The sequence below is a fragment of the Staurois parvus genome, unplaced genomic scaffold (assembly GCF_062004578.1).
Source record: "Staurois parvus isolate SC_StPar_1 unplaced genomic scaffold, SC_StPar_1.0 ptg000303l, whole genome shotgun sequence".
Lineage (NCBI taxonomy): Eukaryota > Metazoa > Chordata > Amphibia > Anura > Ranidae > Staurois > Staurois parvus.
The window spans coordinates 15662111-15688422 of record NW_028318099.1 but is presented as its reverse complement, the minus strand read 5'-3'; the positions used below and the strand labels follow the sequence as shown (position 1 = coordinate 15688422).

Below are 26312 nucleotides of genomic sequence, written 5' to 3'. Positions count from 1 at the left end.
TAGTTGTATAAGCACTGTTTCTGAGAACTGCTGTACATCTGTGTTGCATGGAGTCAACCAACTTCTGGCACCTGTGAACAGGTATTCCAGCCCAGGATGATTGGACTACATTCCACAGTTCTCTATTTCTTGGTTTTGCCTCAGTCCCACTGCGCTACTCTTGTCCCGCTGCCCCCCACCTGTCCCTCTACGCTTCTCCTGTCCCACTGCCCCTCACCTGTCCCTCTGCGCTCCTCCTGTCCCACTGCCCCTCACTTGTCCCTTTGCACTCCTCCTGTCCCACTGCCCTGATCCTGTCCCATGCCCCCTGTCACACTGTCCCACCTGTCCCTCTGCGCTCCTCCTGTCCCACTGCCCCTCACCTATCCTTCTAAGCTTCTCCTGTCCCACTGCGCTTCTCCTGTCCTGCTGCCCCGATCCTGTCCCATGCCCCCCCGTCATGCTGCCCCCTACTGTCCCTTTGCGCTCCTCCTGTCCCACTGCCCCTCACTTGTCCCACTGCACTCCTCTTGTCCCACTGCCCCTCACTTGTCCCAGGGGCGTATTTGACGCGAGGCAAACAAGGCATTTGCCTAGGGCTGCACTTTTCAGGGGGGCGGCACGGCGGCAGCGCTGCCCCCCCCTTTCCCGTGGAAGGGACACTTCCATGGGAAAGGGACAGGGGCTGCTGTGTCTTACCTGACTTCGTGTCCCACGTCGATCCGGTCCACAAGGCGCTGCAGGAGGAGGGGTGCAGAGGGTGTCCATCCAGTGTCTTCATCTTCCTGGATCTTGATCGCGATGTGGGCGGGATGACAAGCCGCCCCTCGAATCTGGCCACACCCCTGGGATCACTGGGCAGCCTATGGCAGCCTGTCCCTTTCTCTGCAAACTCTGCCTCCTCGCCAGTGATTGGACGCCAGATCTGTAGCTTAGAAATGGCACACAGGCGGCCAATCACAGGCGAGGAGGCAGAGCTTGGAGAGGAGGAGCCGAGCGGCAGCGCCAAGATTGAAGATCGAGTGAGGGAGCAGCTGGAGCCGGTGAAGAGGAGAGTGGCTGGAGAAGGAAGACAGCTGATGGGTAAGTGTCTGTGCCTGAAGGAGGGAGCCCGGCCTGGAGCAGGGGTCAGCACAGCAATGTAAGTATAATTGATGTCAGTGGGAGCAATAGTTCCCCATCATTAGTGTCAGTGTGGGAGGAATAGTGCCCCCTCATTGGTGTCACTGACTCCGGGCCTGCCACTGACACCAATGATGGGGCACTATTCCTCCCACTGACACCAATGATGGGACACTATTCCTCCCACTGATACCCATGATGGGGAACTTCCTCCCACTGACACCAAAGATGGGGCACTATTCCTCCCACTGACACCAAAGATGGGGCACTATTCCTCCCACTGACACCAATGATAGGGCACTATTCCTCCCCCTGACACCAATGATAGGGCACGATTCCTCCCACTGACAACAATGATGGGGCACGATTCCTCCCACTGACACTAATGATTGGGTACTTCCTCCCACTGATACCAATCATGGGGCACTATTCCTCCCCGACACCAATGATGGGGCACGATTCCTCCCACTGACACCAATGATGGGGCACGATTCCTCCCACTGACACCAATGATGGGGCACGATTCTTCCCACGGACACTAATGATGGAGTACTATTCCTCCCACTGATACCGATGATGGGGCACTATTCCTCACACACTGACACTAATGATAGTGCCCCATCATTGGTGTCAGTGTGAGGAATAGTGCCCCAACATTAGTGTCAGTGGGAGGAATCGTGCCCCATCGTTGGTGTCAGTGGGAGGAATAGCACCCCATCGTTGTCAGTGGGTGGAGCCCTATTTTAGTCTTGCCTAGGGCAGCACAAAACCAAAAAAATACACCACTGCAGGCAAGGCGGTGCCATGGTTGGGATTTGAACCAACAAACCTAGTGCTGCCAGGCAGAAGTGTTAACCATTTAGCCACTGTGCTGCCGCACACCATGTCTGTTGAATTGCATTTTTGTGCTCATCACCGCACAATTGTTTTTTCTGTGCCCTGTTCACAACATAGATGAGTGGTGGTTTGCAGACAAACACAGCTTGTCCACCTTATAGAGTGCTTTAGAGAAGACAGTAGGCCTCCTCTGGAATAAACAGGCAGATTATGACATCAAGTCTAGACTAGGAGCAGATCTTCCTGCTGGCAAGTTGGAGGCAACTTCTCTTCTAAGATGTTAACTCAAGGACATTAGATAGTGTCCTTTAAGATAGCAGAATGTATTTTAAATACTTTTGAGGCCATTTCTTGCTGTGCATTAAACCAGCCAAGTGTTTGTTTGATCTGGTTCAATGTGTGATTTATATGAATTCCAATACACTCTGAATTTTAAGTAAGCTGCTCGATTTCTGGGAAGTAATATCTCAATATAGAACAAGGGTTGCTTTTGAACAGTGTGGTTTGACAAGTGGTGGTTAAGTTATAGACTTCAAATATTATACAGTATTGAACGTTGCTTCTCTGCCACATAGCACTGACAGAAGCTTCAGGATGAAGGACTTTGGCCCACACCTTTTATAGGTGATAGGTGCCTTTGTTTAATCAATGGCTTGTAGAACCCATAAACTGATTCCTTAGCATGGTGCCCTCCATATGGCCAAGGTGGAGTCCTGAGAGTGGACAAATAGGATACACTATAGTGGCGAATAATATGGTGCTGGAGAAGGCTATTAAAGGTACCCTGGACAGCAAAGATTACCAACAGAGATGTTTTAGAGCGAGTTAAACCAGTAATAACTTTAGAAGGAAAGATAGTCAAATTACAGCTGACTTATTTTGGGCATGTGATGCGATCTGATTCCTTAGAGAAGGCAACATTACTTGGTATGGTCAGTGGGGGGAGAAAAAGAGGAAGGCCGAAAACATGCTGGTTGGATGCTGTAAAATTGAACACTGGCCTAAGCATGTATCAGCTAATAAGAAAGGTGCAAGACCGGAAAGAGTGGAGAGTGACGGCCCATGCAATCGCCAAGAGTCGGACACGACTGAATGAGAGAGAGAGAGATAGTGGTGAAAATAGCTCAGGCAGGGCAAACAAGTTTATCATGCAGCTCTGTTTTCTCCATGATATGTACAGTAGGTCAATGGGCACTATAAATAAAACTTTAAAGTATCAGTCCACCAAAAAGTGATCTTTTAGTTAGAGGTGCAAAATGTAGGACTGAGTGGGCCTCAGCCTTCTAATACTGTACTCCAACAGCGAGTTGTTCCTGCCATAAATTCTGACTCCGTTTGTGTCTATCATGTGTATTTTGGGATTTCACGCCCAACATTTTGTGTTCCAGAACCTCTTGTTACATGTTACATACAAGAAACTGCTATGATAGATGCTGGAAAATTACATGACTTAACTAAAATATCAGTTTTGGCTAGAATGACTGTTTAAAAGGAACAGCAAACAATTATTTCCAAAGTTTCATGTCAACTCTGGAATAACTACCAGGAGTATAGAGGGTGTAACAAGGCCCAGGATGTCAATGGGCTCTTGCATGATTATTATACCCTTCTAGCTGTGTGCTTACATTACATTCTTTACAGAATAAGTCTTTTTTAATCATCCCTGTTTTTTGGCTTGAGCCTTGAATTGGGTTATAATGCAAATTCAGATATATAAAGGAATAGTGTGTGTGATGAATCAGATTTAGTTTTCAGTTTTGTAGTAATGAGTGTCATATTTCCATATTAGCACATGGATATGAATCACAATTGTGCTTACAACAAGGCATATAAACAAGAACTGAAAATGAAAGAAAACTTGTTGATTGGAATATAGTACAATACTAATGTGGAATGACCATTCTGCAAGCTGACACAGTAGAAACAGCTCATGGCAAAGTCTATTTACCTTTTTCTGATTCACCTTGTGATGGCAACCTTGCTTTCCTTTTTGAATCAGGTGTGGAGGATTCTTTGCTGCCCCCTCCATCTTCTTTCCAGCGCCCGCCTTTAAAAAACAGGTTTAGGAAGGTTTTTGAACGTTGTAGGCCAGTATTTTCAGGGGAACTCTTCTTCTCTTTTTTCTTCTTCTTTCGGGCTTCTGTATAAAAGAACATTTAAACTAAAATAAAACCTTTATCTTTATTTAGGGGGAGGTTGTGGCTGCCATTTTATATGGCTGCTTTATTGTCATTGTTATTTTCTGATAACTAAGCATTGGTCTCTGAGGACATTGGTCATAGCGGAACTATGACCTCTTATTCAACAAAATATGTGCTGCAGTCATTAACTATAAGTGCATCCAAACCTACCACTGCAAAGACCCATAAATACCTGAAGATTCTGCCAGTGAAGTCCACACAATGCAGCTCACTGTGATAATCTGGGAATGATGTTGCACTGCCCCTTAATTCAGAGCAGAGTTGCCACATTGCTGTGCCTGCTTGCATGAAAATGGGCTGAAAAAATGTTGCAAGGGACTAGGCTATTGAAATTGTCACTGCTGACTCCAGGGGCGGACTGACAACTCATGGGGCCTCCCAGGTAATAGGGGATCATGGGGCCCCTGTGTCCTTGCCCAAACACAAAAAAGCCTATGAAAAAGGTACCAGAGGCATCTCATGGGGCCCCCTACTGACCCCGGGCCCTCGGGCAGTGCTCGAGTTTCCAAATGGTCAGTCCGCCCCTGGCTGACTCCCAAGCCTGCAGCTGCTGAGTCAGCATCAAGACACATCTAGTCCTACCAACTGCTTTCTGGATTGACAGTACTGTCTGTGTTGCTGAAGCCCTCCCGCTGTGAGCTGCAGTGCTTGGGAGGGAGAGTGCATATGACACAAATGAGGATTTGTCATGAAAGGTAAAGAAGGCATTTTGTCTATTTTTAACTGGATTTGGTACTCTCTTAGACTGTCACACAAGAATAGTTGGATGTACTTTAAAAAAAAAACTCACTAAGCATTATGAGCACGGGCCACTTTATTAGGTACACCTCGCTAGTACCAGGTTGGGCACCCTTTTGACTTCAGAACTGCCTTCTTTGTGGCATAGATTCAACAAAGTGTTGGAAACTTTCCTCAGAGATTTTAGTCCATATTGGGCACAATTCACTAAAGCTTATCGCATCAGTGAAGTCAGTCACATGACCACATATCGCATGCAATACTGAATATGTCAATTCACTATGGCTAGCAGGTGGTATTTACCGAAAATAGCAAAAACACTCGGTAAATACCGCATAAAAAGACCTTAAAGTCAATTCACAAAGGAAATAAATAATTTAATGCATGTGGTAATTAAGTAGTGGTCCAGGCATGCGGTATGTACTGGTATCTGTCAGTATTGTCATGGGTTGACAAGGAATGGGTGGCTGCTGAGTCCTTAAAAAACCTATGAGTCATCAGCTGTCAGCGGGGTTCCTTTGTGTCTGGTATGGATTTTGAGGGGAATCCCCATGCCAAAATAAAAAAAAAAATGACGTGGGGTCCCCCCCAAAATCCATACCAGACCCTTTATCCAAGTATGCAGCCCGGCATGTCAGGAAAGTGGGGACGCTTGCTCATCCCCCCCTCATCCCCCCCTCCCTTTCCTGACCTGCCGGGCTGTATGCCCTCAACATAGTGGTGTTGGCAGCAAGCATCGTGATTACTGGATTATTGGATCTACTTTGGGGGACATTCTTTTATTTTTCTTCTTTTAATAAAGGACTTATCAAGGACTGTCTCCTGTCTGCTTTCACTGTTTCTTTTTTGTGAATGGGTGGTGGTACCATGCACCACATACTCATTCACATGGGGGGGCAGATCTGGGGGCCCCTTTGCTAAAGGAGGCTTCTGATAAGGCCCCCACCCGCAGATCCCCAAAACCACCGGCCAGGGCTGTGGGGAAGAGGTCATTGTCCCCATCAACATGGGGACAAGGTGCTTTGGGGAAGGGGGGCAACCCTGCCATGTTGAGAGCATGTGGCCTGGTATGGTTCAGGAGTGGTGCGCTTGCTCGTCCCCCCCCCCCCCCCTTTCCTGACCTGCCAGGCTGCATGCTTGGATAAGGGTCTGGTATGGATTTTGGCTGGACCCCACGCCATTTTTTTAAAAACATTTGGCGTGGGGTTTCCCCCCAAAATCCATACCAGACCCCATACCGGTTTTTTAATTATTTTTTAATTGCCGACAATTCTTTATTTTATATTCAGCTGTCAGTGGGGAACCCAGCTGACAGCTGAAACATTAACGCATGGTTTTCACTACTAAAATACCGCATGACTTGATAAACTAACTCATGCAGTATTTTAGTAGCGTTTTTTCGTGAATTCAAACTTTTAAAAAATAAAATGCTATGCAGTATCCTACCGCATTCTTGGATGTGGTAAGATACCGCTTAGTGAATTGTGCTCATTCACATGATAGCATAACGCAGTTGTTGCAGATTTGTCGGCTGCACGTCTATGAACTGTTGATACAAGGCAGGATGGATCCATGCTTTTATGTTGTTTATGACAATTTCTGACCCTACCATCTGAATGTCGCAGCCAAAATCAAGACTAATCAGACCAGGCAACATTTTTACAATCTTCTATTGTCCAATTTTAGTGAGTCTGTGCGAATTGTAGCTTCTGTTTCCTGTTCTTAGCTGACCAGAGTGGCAACTGGTGTGGTCTTCTGCTGCTGTAGCCCATCTGCTTCAAGGTTCAACGTATTGTGCATTCAGAGATGGTATTCTGCATACCTTGGCAGTCCGCCCATTCTCCTCTGACCTCTGACATTAACAAGGCATTTTTGTCCACACAACTGCTGCTCGCTGGATATTTTTTATTTTTTGCACCATTCTCTGTAAACCCTGGAGATGGTTGTGAGTGAAAATCCCAGTAGATCAGCAGTTTTTGAAATACTCAGACCAGCCCGTCTGGCACCAACAACCATGCCATGTTTAAAATCACTTAAGTCTCCTTTCTTCCCTATTCTGATGCTCGGTTTGAACTTCAGCAAGTTGTTTTCATCATGCCAAGATGCCATCATTTCATAGATGCCTAAATGCACGGAGCTGCTGTCATGTGATTGGCCAATTAGCAATTTGTGTTAACAAGCCATTGAACAGCTGTACCTAATAAAGTGGCCGGTGAGTGTATATAAACAGTCACTGGAATTTCAAAGACAACCTTTCCTTGAAGCAAAGTATTGTTTGGATACCATCACACGTATAACAACCAGAAACTGTACAAAGCCAAATATTAAAATTTATTAGGGAAAACTTGTCTGACTGCTAACAAGTATAGATGGTGCGCAAGTGCATTAGATACTAAATCTCTATATTTACTGTTCTCCTATGATATGAAGAGTAGACATGTAAATGTATTATTTTTTAAATCTATATTCATTAAAAAATGTATCAGTTTTATTGGACCAAAGATCATCCATGCTCCTCTGGGCATGCTACGCAGTAAATCACAAAAAAAGAAAAAAAAACTCACCCCAAAGAGAAATGTAGCTCTGAGATCTTTTGATGGGTTTCCGAGGTTTGCTAAGGGCCAACAACAATGCCGTTTTTGGAGATTCAGAATTAGGAAAATCCTCTCCAGCTTGTTTCCTTTGTTTCCTCTTCAGTGGGGACCCTAGCATGCTGTCAGAGCGTATGGCAGTATCTTTAAGAAGGACAGGGGGGTGGACAGTTCTTTGCATTTCACTTTTCACCTTCGCCAGTTTCTGAGCTTCATCAGGATCAGAGAATACAGATGAAGACGAATGTAAATCTGTCTGGATGGCAGTCTCTGACCTACCCAACAGGTGTGGGTCAAGTGATATTTCTGTTGCAATGCCAACATCCACCATTCCTGGCTCAAACATGGCAGCGCTAGATATAAGTGCTTGGTGATAACCATTAACAATTCCTTGAGGAACACCAGAAGAATAAGAAGAAATAGAAGAGCTGGTTTCAGAAGCTTGAGAGAGCTGCTGCAATTGGCCATTGCTTACTGGCAAAGGATGAAAGGGAAACCAAAAAGTCAGTTTATTGAAACATCCATTAAATCTGAGATTTAACAACAAATTTCAACATCCCTCTATAACCTTTCTAAAGTAACACAGAAGAAAATGAATGCTCTTTAAAATCTTTAAAATATAGCTGAACTTTTCAAAATAGTGTAAGTAGCTTTGCAAACATAATCTTTGACTTTTCATTTCCCTTTATTGCAGTCAGGTCCATAAATATTGGGACATCGACACAATTCTAACATTTTTGGCTCTATATACCACCACAATGGATTTGAAATGAAACGAACAAGATGTGCTTTAACTACAGACTGTCAGCTTTAATTTGAGGGTATTTACATCCAAATCAGGTGAACGGTGTAGGAATTACAACAGTTTGCATATGTGCCTCCCACTTGTTAAGGGACCAAACGTAATGGGACAATTGGCTTCTCAGCTGTTCCATGGCCAGGTGTGTGTTATTCCATCATTATCCCAATTACAATGAGCAGATAAAAGGTCCAGAGTTCATTTCAAGTGTGCTATTTGCATTTGGAATCTGTTGCTGTCAACTCTCAAGATGAGATCCAAAGAGCTGTCACTATCAGTAAAGCAAGCCATCATTAGGCTGAAAAAACAAAACAAACCCATCAGAGAGATAGCAAAAACATTAGGCGTGGCCAAAACAACTGTTTGGAACATTCTTAAAAAGAAGGAACGCACCGGTGAGCTCAGCAACACCAAAAGACCCGGAAGACCACGGAAAACAACTGTGGTGGATGACAAAAGAATTCTTTCCCTGGTGAAGAAAACCCCCTTCACAACAGTTGGCCAGATCAAGAACACTCTCCAGGAGGTAGGTGTATGTGTGTCAAAGTCAAAAATCAAGAGAAGACTTCACCAGAGTGAATACAGAGGGTTCACCACAAGATGTAAACCATTGGTGAGCCTCAAAAACAGGAAGGCCAGATTAGAGTTTGCCAAATGACATCTAAAAAAGCCTTCGCAGTTCTGGAACAACATCCTATGGACAGATGAGACCAAGATCAACCTGTACCAGAGTGATGAGAAGAGAAGAGTATGGAGAAGGAAAGGAACTGCTCATGATCCTAAGCATACCACCTCATCAGTGAAGCATGGTGGTGGTAGTGTCATGGCGTGGGCATGTATGGCTGCCAACGGAACTGGTTCTCTTGTATTTATTGATGATGTGACTGCTGACAAAAGCAGCAGGATGAATTCTGAAGTGTTTCGGGCAATATTATCTGCTCATATTCAGCCAAATGCTTCACAACTCATTAGACGCCGCTTCACAGTGCAGATGGACAATGACCCAAAGCATACTGCAAAAGCAACCAAAGGGTTTTTTAAGGGAAAGAAGTGGAATGTTATGCAATGGCCAAGTTAATCACCTGACCTGAGCATGCATTTCACTTGCTGAAGACAAAACTGAAGGGAAAATGCCCCAAGAACAAGCAGGAACTGAAGACAGTTGCAGTAGAGGCCTGGCAGAGCATCACCAGGGATGAAACCCAGCATCTGGTGATGTCTATGCATTCCAGACTTCAGGCTGTAATTGACTACAAAGGATTTGCAACCAAGTATTAAAAAGTGAAAGTTTGATTTATGATTATTATTCTGTCCCATTACTTTTGGTCCCTTAACAAGTTTGAGGCACATATGCAAACTGTTGTAACTCCTACACCGTTCACCTGATTTGGATGTAAATACCCTCAAATTAAAGCTGACAGTCTGCAGTTAAAGCACATCTTGTTCATTTCATTTCAAATCCATTGTGGTGGTGTATAGAGCCAAAAATGTTAGAATTGTGTCGATGTCCCAATATTTATGGACCTGACTGTATATCCCCATATGATGGTGATATAATAATGTATATTATCCTCACAAACAGCTGCTTCTACACATTTTTTAAGTTTGTAATTTTATATTTTTTATACAAAATAAAGATCAATGTAAATCTTTTAACTTATGGATTGATGCCATTAAAGTCCCACAAAAATTGGGGGTTTTCTCTAGCAAACTATATGACTACGCAGGATTTCTTGGGCATAAAATCCTTCCCCTTTTGCAAAGCTAACCGACCTACACTGTACCATTGCTTGTGATTATGTCCCGCCACCTTCATCTTTTGGGACCAGATCTTGTCATACGTTCAGGGAGTGACTCAACATAAGATACCTAAAGATCCTCTTCTCCTGTTTGGATATGCTAGCTGCCCCTCTGGCTTGGAGGGCCATACCTCGAGTCGACCACAGGAAATGCCACAATGGATTCACTTCTGCTTGTTGGTGGCCTGGAGAATCATTCCCCAATGCTGGTCCTTCCTACAGGCCCCAACTATAACAGAGGTCAAGAGGGACCTCAGGCTCCTACTTTACAGAGAACAACTTGATTTGCCGACCCATACTCCTGTTTCAGCTAAACAATTTGAAAACCAGAGGGCATTCATAGATGCTACTCTTTTGGTTTACAAAATATCCTCCATTCAAACTCCCTATGCTTATGAGGATTGATATGCCATCTCCCATAAACTGGATAGCAGCAAAATACCATTGTCTAATGAGTCAGATCTCATTTTCTATTTACCGAATAGGAAGACAGCCTCTACATTTTTTTCTTCTAACTTCATACTTTAACATTCTAAAAGGCAATCCCCTGCATTGACAGACAATACTAGTTTATCTAGCTCTGTCCTTGCCCAAGTCCATAGGCTAGACTGGCTTGGTTATTTTATTTGTGTCCCCCGTCTACAAATTATGTATGTACCTCAGCTCTATCAAGATAGCTCTGAGGTTATCAGTACAAGTTTAGCCATACCTGTGTTCTGTGCATTAGTGGATGATGTTCTTTGTTCTCCATGCCCTCTGGTTGCAGGACCAGGACTGACAACATCAAGGAAGGCACATGGATGGATTATGAACTTAGTTAAAGCCGGCTATACATGGTAAGATTTTTTTAACTGTTTGTAGAGAAATTCTGAAAATGGTTTGCCAGAACATTCTTTCTTTCCATGGTTGAGTCAACTAATTTTGTAGAAAGACCTTAAAGGATAGGTTCACCTTTTGAAAAAAAAATAATAAATGCACATTTTTTGCAGGCAAAAAAATGTGCATTTATTCATTTTTTTTCTAAGGAGCCTGCAGAGCATTGCACCTGGGATCAGCAGATCGTGGGTGCAATGTCAGGCTGCTGCAGACTCTCAGCATAGCTGTCTGCCTGCACCTCCGATACGGGCAGGCAGTTACATGAGAGCAAGAAGATCAATTAACTACAAGAGTGCTCAAAGATAATTATTATTAACCAGGGATAATTGGGTATTTTGTCATGTGTACCGTATTGCATTGGATGTGTGTACAAAAAACCTGTGTCACAGATTTCAAGATGTTTTGTTTTTACCATGATGATGCATTTTTTGCCATTTATTGAAAATAATATTTTTCTTATATTACCTAAAAAGTCCCAATGGGGAAAACAACTGTTTAGATAAAGCAAAAGTGTGTGACCACTGTTTGTACAAGTCCTCACTGGGATACTGCCCACATACAAAAATAATGAATTTTTTCAATGCCTCCTGTAAAAATACATTGGGAAAGCCAAGCAAGTGTTGCCAATTGCCAGGAGTCCATATATCCCAGTCTATTCTATTTTCTTAGAGAAATGATTATCTTAGGAACCCCTTACAACGTCACTCGCTAGCTCTACCATGTGGTACTTACATCGATTAAACCAACAATACTCTGCAATCATCTCTTTGTACGCAGGGTACATTCCCATCTCCTGAAAAAATACAGCCATGAATTAGAAATAAACACACACATAGCTGCAAACACAAGATGGACTGCAGAAAGTAAAACGTGATAGGTCTGTGTGATGAATAATACATTCCTCTTCACAGATGAAACTGAATACACAGAGCCTTAAGTAAATGACCCAGCAATGCCTTGAGACGCAGCCTGGGTGATGTTCAATTATTCCCTTTCCTTCAGTGTGGAGGTAATTAGTGGTAAGTCATTTACCTGGAAACATACTCTGCGTTTCACTAGTAACACAGTTTAATCCTCTTTTCTGCTTAATCTACAGATTTAACAAACCCTTTTTAAACATATAGTATTAAGTACCAGTCCCGCAGAATGTGGGGTTTTATACTGTGATTCACCCTACACGTGTCCTCTTTTTGTGGCTGTATGCTGGTGTGTGGGCATCTTGACCCTGACCCATTGTAAATGATGGTCTTTCAGACAGCTGCCCATCTCACCTTCCCGAGAAGTTAAACAGCTACTTGTAGACCAGAACATTGACATGCAAAGTGCTTTAAGGTCATGCAAGCAAAAAGAACATCTCAAGCTACAACAAATTAATCTAGATGCTAAGTGTTACTAAACATTTCATATATTCACAGCTTTGACAGTGTTACTGAACAAAGCCAATCAAGCTTCCTTTCGCTCTGATGTTATCATCAAACAGCAGTCCTTCAATATCTTGAATCTGACTGATTTTTATATCATCAAAATATCTAATGTTGTCTGTTTGAAGATATTTTGTATCTAAGACTGTGAAAAACAGCTCCCCACCTCCAGTTTCTCTTTTGACACTTCCTTGATGGTCTATTTGGCAAGTAATTTATTTCCTTGGTATATGGTTTGGTCTCATTCTATGCTGTAACTGTAGGGTTACACTTATTGTCTCCTTGTTGTGCCTAGCCGAGCTCTAACACATCTTTTGTTGCATAAAAAAACAAACTGCCCAAAAGGTGGGCAACAAGTAGTTACTATGGTGACAGATATCATATGAATTGTAAAATTCTGAAAAATCAGTCTTTAGTACCAGGTATCTTAAAACATCAATTTTTATTACTTTGTTTAGAAGTGATACTTCATGGGGATTTGGACATCTTACACCACAAATTAAATTCGTAAAGACAACATGAGTATACAAAATAAACATTACATTCATTAGTGAATTAAAATATCCACATCCGGACGTCAGTTTAGGCTCACATACAAGTGGCATAACACAGCAATATGCTGCCTAGCAGTGTATCAAGCACAAATTAAGGTAGCCCTCCTGTATGAGTCTGGGATCCCATGAGGCCCTGAAACATCAATACATATTGTAATGCATCATGAGCTCATAAATAAGCATAGAATTGCAAGTGTCAATTTCCAATATGGGCCAGGCCCTATGCTAAACAGTGAGGCAGGTCTATAATCAAATGATGGATGAAGGATTGAATCCCATTCAATAAGTTAATAAGCCTCAAGGAAAGGGGCAAATGTCCTCCGTTTTCTTGTTGCAGGTGATAGTGACCGGTATTGGCATAAAGTTCAAGCAGGACAAATTAAAAGGCTTGGAGTCAAAAGAATGAGCAGGGGCGGACTGACCATTTGGGAACTCGGGCAGTGCCCGAGGGCTCAGGGTCAGTAGGGGGCCCCATGAGATGCCCCTGGTACCTTTCATAGGCTTTTTTGGGTGTGATTTGAGTGTGGGCAAGGAAACAGGGGCCCCATGATCGCCTTTTGCCCGGGGGCCCCATGAGTTGTCAATCCGCCCCTGGTCATGAGTGCAGCAATAAAGTTATTAGAAAGTAATAATGTTGATAGTATTGTTCCAAAGGTATCAAGAACACTATTGGTACTGGGACTTTTTAACTCCAAATCTCTTCTGGGCCTCTGGACCTATGTTATAATGGAGTATGAAGGGTCCCAGTATACCTCTAGCAAAAAAAAAGTTATAGAGTGGGAATTTATGTTCCATTGGAAAAATCTGCCTTTACTTCCTGCTCCAAAGACCCAACAGGAAGAAGTTGTCACCCAAATTTATGTCACCACTGAAAGATTTGTCCTCACTACCCATTTTGTTGACATCTGTAAAATTTGGGATTTCTCCACACTGTTTTGGTGAAAATGTTCACCAAAGCAAAATTAAGAGAGAATCTCACCAGAGGGGACAAAGAGACATATTAAGATAACAAATTAATGTTGATGATTGTAGGTACCTTGATTGTGAGCATGATGTGAGTTAACCCCTTTAGCACTTCGACTGCCTTGCTATGGCTTATATCTTCAAAGTTGATTCCATTGGCTGCAAGAACTTGATCACCAACTTTAATGCCCCTTTCGTCTGCTATTCCACCTGGATCAACCCTGCAAAAAAGCCAGAGTCCTACGTAACTGTACTTGCTGTAATTGCTATGGACTGGGGAGCCTAAAGTAATACTTTAACAAAAGTAGTAAAGAGAGAGTGAACTTTATTAGCAGTCATATTGAAAAACTTTACATGAAGTCAGAGACATCAACACTGTTTGAATTAGAATAAAAAGCAGATCTGGCAAATAAAGTACACCAGTGGAAAGTGAAATTAACGTATAAATTATAACATAATTAAATAATAAATATTAAAAACTGTTTTACAGCTCTCTATAAATTTTTATTGAACATCAAATGTGTATTTTTGTCCATTAATATGGTGTAGGCATAGTAAAAAAAATTACTGACACTAGCCTTCATTTTGCTCAGACTGCATCTGCTCTTTACAGGTATTAGAAATTACATTTGATATTTTTATTACTGACTTATACTGACATTATTACTGATATCATAGGGTGCTGGGCCCTATGATGATGTGCATAGCATGAAACGCGTCAGTGGGGCTACAGTTGCTGGACGTTTAACCACCGCTGGTGGCCATCCTGAATCTTATATGGTCAGTGATATATATTTTTAATGCTTGTACCTGATACACCTGTGTTGACAATAAATTAGCCTATGGTATCACACTATGTGGTGTCCCTTATTGGGCTCTCTTGATTGAGAGCCTTCATCCGCAGAGCCTGCACTATAAGGAACCCCTGAAGGTGATACGTATCTGAGGACCCTATCCTAGACGTAACCAGAAGGTGTACAGGATCCTGACCATTACGAGGATGCAGATGACCTGATTTATACCTGGTGAGACAGGCATATCTCAAAGGCGTATTATTTACGCACTTCTGGTGAGTGCGCGATCTATTCATTTCACCTCTTACCATCTGCCACCTTGGATCAAGTCCTCCACGCACCTATTCAAGGATCATATCAGATCCTCACGTGGGTTTATACATCTTGGGACATTTTATCCATTACCAGTCACCATTGATAACATGTGACATTGCACTTTATACGGATTTATCTACCACTAATTATGGTTTCTATTGTATAATTTATGGTTTTTACTTATATTATTTATATGCCTTTCACTTAGCGCTGCATCTTTTATTTGTATGTTATTTGGAAGGTTTGATTTGGTTGCCTTTTTGGTGTCCTAGCAGTTATCCCTTATTTCTCAGATAGCGCTCGTATTAACTTTTTTATCTCAGATATATCTTATAGTCATCACAATCTGCATAATAACACACACCAATAATAATGTGAGCATTACAGCATGAGATAGACACATCTTTTGACAGCGTCACAGCATAGAATTAATACATTGCCAAAGCTATGGGAAGACGGGAAGGAACAGACCCCATTGGAACCATAATGCACAGGGGGTCACAGAGAAGCCTTAATGCGACCAAATGATGAGCCCATATAGCCTTGGCAAGAGTCCCAGCATCAGAGTGTCCTCTTTTCACACAGGAAGGCTGCTCACTTTGACCAACGCTCAAGCTTCCTGTTTTAAGCCCTTTTTCTGGCAGCTTTCCCAAAGTGGGCGGGCGCCACACTCACTCTAGGAGGAGCTAGCAGAAAGGTTCCCTGAGGATAACAGAGTCACGCCCAGCCACTACACTGAACAAACAACATATCTAATATTATCTAAGAATATCACACTTTTGCTTCAGATCATCTTCTTATTTACCCAAAACTTAAAGATTTCTAACTTCTCAAACAAGTAGACATCTTTAATTGCACAAACAAGTTCTTATCTGCTTTAAGCACTCTAATATCTTGTGACTCTGTTCCTTGGGACTAGAGAAATTACATATATATCTCATGCTCCTGGCATCTGGGCAATGATGCTTTATTGTAAAAATTACCCAAGAAGCAAAGCGTCCAAGGCCAACACATTTCATAGGCATTACACTTGCTATCCCCCACACCATTACACCACCACCAACAACCTGAACCGTTGATATAAGACAGGATGGATCCATGCTTTCATGTTGTTTACGCCAAATTCTTAACCTACCATCTGAATGTCGCAGCGACCAGTCTGAAAATTCTCCTCTGACCTCTGACATCAACAAGACATTTTCGTTCACACAACTGCCACTCACTGGATATTTTCTCTTTTTCAGACCATTCTCTGTAAGAACCCTAGAGATGGCTGTGCGTGAAAATTCCAGTAGATCAGCAGTTTTTGAAATACTCAGACCGGCCACATTCAAAGTCACTTAAATCCCCTTTCTTCCCCATTGTGATGCTTGGTATAAACTTCAGCAAGTCATCTTCAACTCATCTACATGCCTAAATGCATTGAGTTGCTGCCATGTGATTGGCTGATTAGCAAGTTGTGTTACCTAATAAAGTGGCCGTAGAGTGTATATCCCCCATAGTGTTTAGCAATAGGAGGACATGGAGGAGGAGGGAGGGCAGGAGTGTCATTTACCACTGTAAATGAATCTATAGTCACATGGGTTGCACAGATAAGAAAGGGAGGAGGAAATGAAGAGCTTAGAAGGTTAATGAAACCGGAGCATGCTCAGTAGATGACAACAACTGGTCTACACAATCTCAGCCTGCAATGCGAACACAGAGAAGATGGGGAGGGACAGTTGAAGAAAGGATCAACTTGTGTATTTAACTCTACACAATACAAATGCTTTAGTGGCTTTGTGAGTTTGCACATTCTGTTATATAGCACTTATTGAAAGTTTTTCATACAGTTGCAAGAAAAAGTATGTGAACCCCTTGGGATTACGTGGAGTTTTGCATGAATTGGGCATAAAATGTGCTCTGAACGTCATCTAAGTCACAACAATGGAAGAACACAGTCTGCTGAACATAATACTACACAAACTTTAGATGTTGCCATGGTTTAATTGCACATAACATGTAAACATTCACAGTACAGGGAGGAAAAAGTATGTGAGGCCCTAGCCTAATGACTTCTCCCAGAGCTAATTGGAGCCAGGAGTGAGCCAACCTTGACTCCAATCAGTGTGATGATATTGGATGTGTTGCTGACAGCTGTCCTGCCCTTAAAAAACACACCCCTGTTTTGGGTTTACTGGTTTCAAGAAGCACTGTCGGATGTGAACCATGCCTCGCAGAAAAGAGCTCTCAGAAGACCTACGATCAAGAATTGTTGACTTGCATGAAGCTGGAAAGGGTTACAAAAGTATCTCCAAAAGCCTTGATGTTCATGTGTCCACGGTAAGACAGACTGTCTACAATGGAGAAAGTTTAGCACTGTTGCTACTCTCCCTAGGCGTGGTCGTTCTGTAAAAATGACTGCAAGAGCACAGCGCAGAATGCTGCATGAGGTAAAGAAGAATCCCAGAGTGTCAGCTAAAGACCTACAGAAATCTCTGGCACATGCTAACATTTTTGTTGACACATCTACAATAAGGAAAACATTAAACAAGAATGGAGTACATGGGAGGACACCACAGAGGAAGCCATTGCTGTCCAAAAAGAATATTGCAGCACGTTTGAAGTTTGGAAAAGAGCACCTGGATGTACCACAGCACTACTGGCAAAATATACTGTGGACAGATGAAACCAAGATTGAGTTGTTTGGGAAGAACACACAACACTATGTGTGGAGAAAAAAAGGCACAGCACACCAACATCAAAACCTCATCCCCACTGTAAAACATGGCGGAGGGAGCATCATGGTTTGGGGCTGCTTTGCTGCCTCAGGGCCTGGACGGATTGTTGTCATTGATGGGAAAATGAATTCCAGAGTTTATCAAGACATTTTGCAGGAATACGTACGACCATCTGTCCGCCAACTGAAGCTCCGCAGAGGATGGGTGATGCAACAGGACAATGACCCAAAGCATACAAGTAATTCAACAAAACAATGGCTGCAACAGCACAGAATACGCCTTCTGGAGTGGCCCAGTCAGAGTCCTGACCTCAACCCGATTGAAATGCTGTGGCATGACCTTAGGAGAGTGATTCACACCAGACATCCCAAGAATATTGCTACACTGAAACAGTTTTGTGAAGAGGAGTGGTCCAAAATTACTCCAGATCGTTGTGCAGGTTTGATCTGCAACTACAGGAAACGTTTGGTTGAGGTTATTGCTGCCAAAGGAGGGTCAACCAGTTATTAAGTCCAAAGGTTCACATACTTTTTCCTCCCTGCACTGTGAATGTTTACATGTTATGTGCAATTAAACCATAGCAACATCTAATGTTTGTGTAGTATTATGTTCAGCAGACTGTCTTCTTCTATTGTTGTGACATAGATGACGTTCAGAGCACATTTTATGCCCAATTCATGCAAAACTCCACGTAATCCCAAGGGGTTCACATACTTTTTCTTGCAACTGTAGTCTGGGTTTAATTACACTTTAAATAAGGGCTTTTTCTTCTCTTGATGTGCATTTTGTAATGTGACACTAAAGAAATGAACCAACAAAATAATTTTAAATACTAAAGTATATGTCAAGCAAGAAATTTTTTCTTCCACTTTTGGATAGAGTGGGGAAGGATTAGAACTCTTATTGGGGGTTTTATAGCTATATGTGTCTCCATTAAGAGAGACTTACCCCTACTTCCTGTCCCGCTGGCTACAGTTTCACCAGACAGGAAATGATAAAAAATCTGAAACAGGAACACAGCCAGAAATGTAAAGCTAACAACAGGGGTTCTAGTATTCCCCTACTCTAATAAAGAGTATTTTTCATTCTGTCTGTGTGGCAATACCCCTCACTTTCTGTCTGGTAAAATGCTGACTGAGAGACAACAGAAAAACAGCAGAGAAAAAGCTAAGGGTAGATGGGGGTGTAATGGTTGTGTGTACTGTGCACACAAATAGCTACGTGTGTAACAGCCATTTTGTCCACAATACCAGTCTCCTATGACATTTCTTCATAAGAAAGTATTGCACTGTGACCTTTTCCTCTCTCCCCCTCCCACTTCCTTTCAGCTCATACAATCCACAAAATCGTAGTTGCTGGCAGACACCCTTTATCAGCCTGGTAATAGGACTAGCAGAATCTAACCCCCAATATACATCGTAGGGCCCTTAAAAGTGTCTGACGTAGCCACTTCAATGACCAGAAAGTTACCAAACATTGGGTCATAAATACCTTAGTTGGAAGTCGGGAGAATACGCATCCCTGGCTCCATGGACTGGTTCGCAGCTGAAATTCTAAAACTTCAGCTTGTGTCATAACTCATAAATAATAATAGCATAGCCAGAATATAGACATATTTACCTCCCTCAGTTATTACATAGCCTTTTGAACTCAAACATCCCTATCTTAGGAGGTACCAAAGTGGATTAGGCTTCCACACTTCCTATGAGAAATGGATATCCGAGACCTGCCATATTTTTATCCATTTTGAAAACATGGCGACCTCCAAGCACCCACCCCTTATACCAGATGATTGGTCAGATGGTCTTGGTCAACACCCTCCTTGATGTCAGATAAAAAAAGAGATTGCAAGCAGATTTGACAGCTCTCATTTAACATCAACCAAGGAACACCTAACCAGACTTGAGAGCCACTGCAACCTTTTTGCTTGGACAACTGAACTCTGCTAAAACAAAGGACTTTACGAATATTCTTCCTTTTCAACTCTTTTTTAACTCTCTGTTGCTGTATGGTTTCTTTATTTTTTTGTAACACCTTTTTTCTGTAAATATTTTATTTGCAGCATTTTGACCTTTTCATTACTAAGCTATTTCGAAAAGTGTTAAAACTGTCCCTAAGGCTTTTAATGCAAACTAAAAGAATCCCCGTCTCTTGAAGAGTACTACTGTATTACAAATATCTGAATATACCTGTCTGTTGTGACAGTGTGTGTACAGACATTTATTTTTCAGATTTGTTTTTGCTAAGATTATGAGTTTCCACCTTCTCAGTCAAAAGGTGGTGGTGGTAGTTTAAAGAGTTAATTACTTAATTAACTTAACCCAGTGACAATTGCTCTCAGACTGCTGGCACCTAGATTGTGGTCCCATGAGCTGGAAAACCTTTGTGCAGGGTGTAGCTGAGAGTTGCATTGTTACGTATGACAGCGCGGTGTGAGATTGGCAAGTCCTTTGTCGTGAGTTGTTGAGAAGGGCGGGAATCGGGCACCGTGTTCGTCACAGGGGGTTATTAGGCTCTATTTACAACTTTGCGTGCCCATTTGCTTGCATGCCGCAGGAAACATTGGGAAAGAAGTCCCTGACCTTTTTTTTTAATTGTGCCAGCTTTTCTAGAAATATTTTTTGATAGCACTATATTTTTTCTTTCAAAGAAGCAAGAGGAAATGGACATCAAACCATGCATACATGTTGATCAAAGTATATTACTGGCCATCATTACAGGTTTATTTGGCTCCACTGGTACATCTGGTGGTTCCCTGGCACCTAGTGCTGGTGGTTAAGGGCTAATTCACACAGGCATACGCACATTTTCTGCATGGCATGCAGGTTCTTGCTGGCAGAGCCATCCGAAGATCCTGTGTAAAATATGTGCCAACAGTACTCACATTTAGGCACGTTTAGATGAATACAGCGATTAGCTGCATACAATTCTTCTTTCATTCAAATGAATGACTAAGCGATTATGTGAATTTATAAGTGTACATGCATGAAATCTGTTGATCTGTGCATCCCTGGATGCAGCCGTATCCTACTTTTTTTTTACCCTGATCAAAAGTTTACATACCCTGGAATGTTTGGCCTTCGTACAGACATACAAGGTGACTCAAACAGGTTGAAATGGGATTTAAAGGTTGATTTCCCACATCTCTGGCTTTTTAAATTGCAATCAGTGTCTGTGTATGGCGGCAAAACTACCAGGGTCGCACTTGCGAGCTGCACCACTGTGGGGGGGGGGTGGGAGGGGGGCGGCGCAGTGCTGTCTCCAAGGCAGTGACAGCAGCACTTTAGGACCCAGTGCTGGTTACTTTATGGGGCTGATGGGTGCATGTGCGGGAGGACCAGCACAGGAGGGACTGCAGGTTGTCTAGCAGTAATGATTCAGTAAAGCCTTCTCTGTTGACATGCTGTTCAGGATGCAATCCAGATGATGCTCCCATTCAGATCTAATATTAAATAAGATAGTGGTTTTATTGATCCGAGCCCCTACCTTACTGACAAGGAGCCCACATGGTTGCTGAACATATGGTTTAAATATTTGTGATTGTACTCTTGATTCTAATAAATACTTTGTTTATTAGATCCATTTGGGAGAATCACTCGGATCACATCCCGATCGACTGTGCAGCGTGACTAGGTGACCAGTATGGGACTCCGCTGTCCACAACGAATAGTGCCGGCCCTCCCCTGCATGAACCCATCAACCCCATAATGTAACCCATACTGAGTCCTAATAGACTGCAGCTGCTGGCATGGAGACAGAGACGCCGGACCAGCACTGTCAATAACAGGGGGAGGACAGCAAGAGGAGACCCCCAAGGTGACGGAATGCCAGGGCCCAGTAGCAAGTATGACCTTTGCAACCCTGATAGTTCTGCTACTGCGTTAGGCCCTTTTATAGAGTCCCCTAGTGTTCTGGTGACATATCTCTTACTTTCTGCCATGGTGGGGGGGCTCCAAGATGGTAAGAAGGGGACCCACTGCAGAACATGTGAAAGGGTCCCACTGCGGTACAGTAATAAAAGCCCAGGAACAGGAGTAAAGGGCCCTGGGATCAGTGGGGAGGGTCATAGGACCGATAGGGGGGAAGGGTCAGGGGGCCATGGTTTCTTGCACTGGGGCCCTGAAGGTTCTAGTTATGCCTCTGTCTGTGTGTAAGTCAATGAGTTTGTTAACTCCCAAATGCATCTCAGTGGATGCACTGAGCAGGCTAGATACTGAGACATGGGAAGCAGAAAAGAACTGTCAAAAGACCTGTGTAATAAGGTACTGGAACTTTAGAAAAATGGAAAAGGATATAAAAAGATATCCAAAGCCTTGAATATGACAGTCCGTGCTGGTTAATCAGTTAAGAAGTGGAAAATTTGGGGATGTCTTGATACCAGACCAAGTTCAGGTAAACCAAGAAAGATTTCAGCCACAGCTGTAGGAAGAATTTTTCAGGATACAAAGAAAAACCCACAGGTTACCTCAGGAGAAATACAGTCTGCTCTGGAAAAAGATGATGTGGTTGTTTCAAGGAGCGCAACACAATAATACTTGAACAAAAATGAGCTGCATGGTGGAGTTGCCAGAAAGAAACCTTTACTGTGCCAATGCCACAAAAAAGCCCAGTTACAATATGCCTGAAAACACCTTGACACACTCACTGCTTCTGGCACACTATAATATGGAGTGACGAAAAAAAACAGGGCTTTATGGTCACAATCATAAGTAAATGTTTGGAGAGGGGTCAACAAGGCCTATGATGACAAGAATATCACCCCTACTGTGAAGCATGGTGGTGATTCACTGATGTTTTGCGGGGGTGTGAGTCCTAAAAGCACAGGGAATCTTATGAAAATTGATGACAACATGAATGCAGCATGTATCAGAAAATACTTGCAGACAATTTGCATTCTTCTGCACCAAAGCAGCGCATGGGAGGCTTTTGGACTTTCCGGCAAGACAATAACCCAATGCACAAAGCCAAATTGACCCTCCAGTGGTTACAACAAGAATCGGTGAAGGTTCTGAAGTGGCCATCACAGTCTCCTGAATATCATCGCGCCACTCTCAACATGCGGTTCATGCAAGACGACCAAAGACTTTGCATGACCTGGAGGAATTTGTCAAGATGAATGGGCAGCTATGCCACCTGCAAGAATTTGGGGCCTCATAGAAAACTATTACAAAACACTGCTAGCTGTCATTGATGCTAAAGGGGGCAATATACAGTATTAAGAAGTAATGGTATGCAGACATTTGCAGAACAGGGGTAATTTATGAATGCTGCTGCTAGACTCATACACCTTACCAACCGATCGGTGGCTGCTGCCCCTCTCTGCCAATCCCTTCACTGGCTTCCACTAACCCAATGTATAAAATTCAAAATACAAACCACAGCTTACAAAGCCATCCACAACACTGCCCCTAGCTACATCGCCAACCTCATCCGCAGATATCGCCAAAATCGCCCACTCCGCTCCTCCCAATATATCTTCCTCTCTAGCTCCCTCATCACCTCCTCCCACACTCACTGACTTCTCCAGAGCCTCTCCTATCCTCCATACTCCATACCACAGTATGACTGGTCAGCCCCCACCCTGTCTATCTTTAGGCGATCTTTGAAAACTCACTAATTCAGGGAAGCCTACCCCACCTCCACCTCAGAACTGTACTTGAATCACCTCCACCAGATTATCCCCGGCAGCTATCACCTTTTGTATCACCTCCTCCTTCCTTTAGATTGTAAGCTCCACGAGCAGGGCTCTCCTATTCCTTCTGTACTGAAATGTATTGTAATTGTACTGCTCCCCTTATATTGTAAAGCGCTGCGCAAACTGTTGGCACTATATAAATCCTGTATAATAATAATTTCATTTGTTTATTTGTTGCCATGTTTTGTTTTATGATCATGCCATTCTGTTATCACCTACAGATGAATACAAATCCCAAAAGAAATAAAAGAAATGTGTTTTGCCGGATCACTTATATTTTATTTAAAAATGATAAATACAATATACAAGTCTTCAACTGTATGCAAACTTTTGAGCACAACTGCATGGGCTCATTAATAACTAATGTAGTGCGTTTAAATGCTCACAAAACTATACGCTCTGTGCATCTAAACACAGCATTTTTTTCTGCCCGTGTGAATGAGCCCTAATAGCAAAACATAACTATTACAGTACACCTACTTGGAAACAAAGATCCCCAGTCCATATTCCTTCCCTCCTCGGATGTTAAATCCCCAACAAGTGTCATCAGATGATGTATAGAGGTGAACGATCCTTCTCATTCCATCTTCAGAGCTGCTATCTGATGGTGTCGAGCTGCCTTTCTCTACTATTAGCCTTTTATGCAACACATCAACCCTGAAGTAAAGTAGGAGAAGAATTTTATGAGAAAGATTGCCATCTAACAGACTGCATTGGAGATTTCCAAACAGTAACTCAGAAGCTGCGTATGGCTTTCAGCATTATAATGTTGCTCATGACAGCCTTACATTGTATAAAGCCTATTTATAATTTGACTGATCTAAATACAATTATTATTTTAATTCGAGATTATAAAAATCAATCTGCAATATAATTAGTATAGTTACAGGCAAACTTATTTTTTTCAATGTAGAGGGGGATTAGAACCCCGGTCAGGTTTTTATTGTTGTGTCTGCCTCCATTGGGGAGATTCACCCTCTCTATTTGTAATGTTAATGCTGTTATCACCAAAAGTGAAAGTGAAAGAAAATCCACAAATTTGGTTTGATGCTCAAACAGAACTAGAGGGGAAAAATTCCCAAAGGGGACATTCGTTCTGGTGATCCTGGTGACAACCAGGGATTTCTTCACTTTGGAACGATTTCCTCTCACTTCCTGTTTTGGCTATGGGACAGGAAGTGAAGAAAAATCTCCCCAATGGGGCACAGGAGGCAAAAAAATGACAGGGGCTATAATTCTCAGTTATTCTACCCTAAATGAAAAAAAAAGTTTTGCCTTTCATTCCACCTCTGGATTGGGGCAATGGGGGGGAGGGGGGGATTTATACACGTTTCTTATCTGCCACTGATTTACCAAGATTTAAAGTGTTTATACAGACTAAAAAATGAAAGGGACAGTCACATTAATATGTTCCCGCAAATACAGTTGCCTTATCTCATCCTAATTATTTAGACATTGTTTGCGTTACTGCCTGTGTCCCCATTGGGGAGATTCTCAGTCACTTCTTGCTCTGTCTTACACCCATTAAAAATAAAGAAAGAAACTGAACTGTGGCATATGGGGTCTCCCAGAATGAAACCAGCCTTACTCATTAGTTATAGAGAACACTATCTGAATGACTGAATCACAAACAGAGCTTCTTGTACTTTTCTATATTTGTATTATATGCATTTTGCTTTGTTATTTCTGAAGGAAATACAGTTAGGTCCATATATATTTGGACACAGGCACAATTTTAGTTTTTAGCAGGTATTGACCAAAACATTTTCAAGCTATAATGGATATGGGCTGAAAGGGCACATTCTCAGGTTTAATTTGAGGGTATGTACTTCCAAATTGGATGAAGAGTTTAGGAATTACAGCTCTTAAGAGTAGCCACCCCCCTGTTTCAAGGGACCAAACGTAACTGGACAATTTAATCAAAAGCTGTTTCATGGCCAGGTGTGGGCTACCCCTTCGTTATTTCTTCATCAAGTAAGCAGGATAAAGGTCTGGAGTTTATTCTAAATGTGGTATTTGCATTTGGAATCTATTGCTGTGAACGTACATCATGCGTTCAAAGGAGCTGTCCATGCAAGTGAAGCAGGCTTCAAAAATGAAACAAATCCATCAGAGAGATAGCAGCAACATTAGGAGTGGCCGAATCAACAGTTTGGTACATTCTGAGGAAAGAAAAACACACTGGTGAGCTCAGCAACATAAAAAGGCATTGACGTCCACAGAAGACAACAGTGGTGGATGACGTCCACAGAAGACAACAGTGGTGGGCGTATCTTTGTCAAAGTCTACAATCAAGAGAAGACTTCACAAGAGCAAATACAGAGGATTAACCACAACAACCACATTCATAAGCCTGAAGAATAGAAAAGCCAGATTAGGCTTTGACAAAAAACATCTAAAAAATCCAGACCAGTTCTGGAAAAGCATTCTTTGGAACTAAGATTAATCTGTACCAGAATGACGGGAAGAAAAAAGTTTGGAAAAGGCTTGGAACAGTTCATGATCCAAAGCATACAACATCATCTGTAAAACATGGTGGAGGCAGTGTGATGGCATGGGCATGCATGGCTTCCAGTGGCACTGGGTCTTTTGGTCTTATGTGACATAAGACAGAAGCAGCCGGATGAATTCTGCAGTGTTTAGAGATATACTGTCAGCCAAGATTCAGCCAAATGGAGCAAAGTTGATTGGATGGCGCTTCACAGTACAGATGGCCAATGATCCAAAACACACTGCAAAAGCAACCCAGGAGCTTTTGAAGGCAAAGAAGCGGAATATTCTGCAATGGCCAAGTCAATTACCTGATCTCAACCCAATTGAGCATGCATTTCACTTGAAGGCAAAACTAAAGGCAGAAAGACCCACAAAGAACAACTGAAGACAGCTGCAGTTAGAGCCTGGCAAAGCA

General features: G+C 42.6%; 1 protein-coding gene across 1 annotated transcript in view; it reads right to left on the bottom strand.

The window, feature by feature from the left end:
* PDZD7 (PDZ domain containing 7) overlaps positions 1-26312 on the bottom strand; it is a 77813-nt gene that overhangs the window by 38490 nt on the left and 13011 nt on the right. The window contains exons 4-8 of the mRNA XM_089683110.1: positions 23885-24061; positions 13954-14101; positions 11675-11735; positions 7442-7942; positions 3887-4078 (exon numbers count right to left, since the gene is read on the bottom strand). Of these exons, the coding sequence (XP_089539236.1) occupies positions 3887-4078; positions 7442-7942; positions 11675-11735; positions 13954-14101; positions 23885-24061 (1079 nt within the window). The remainder of the gene's footprint in view (positions 1-3886; positions 4079-7441; positions 7943-11674; positions 11736-13953; positions 14102-23884; positions 24062-26312) is intronic.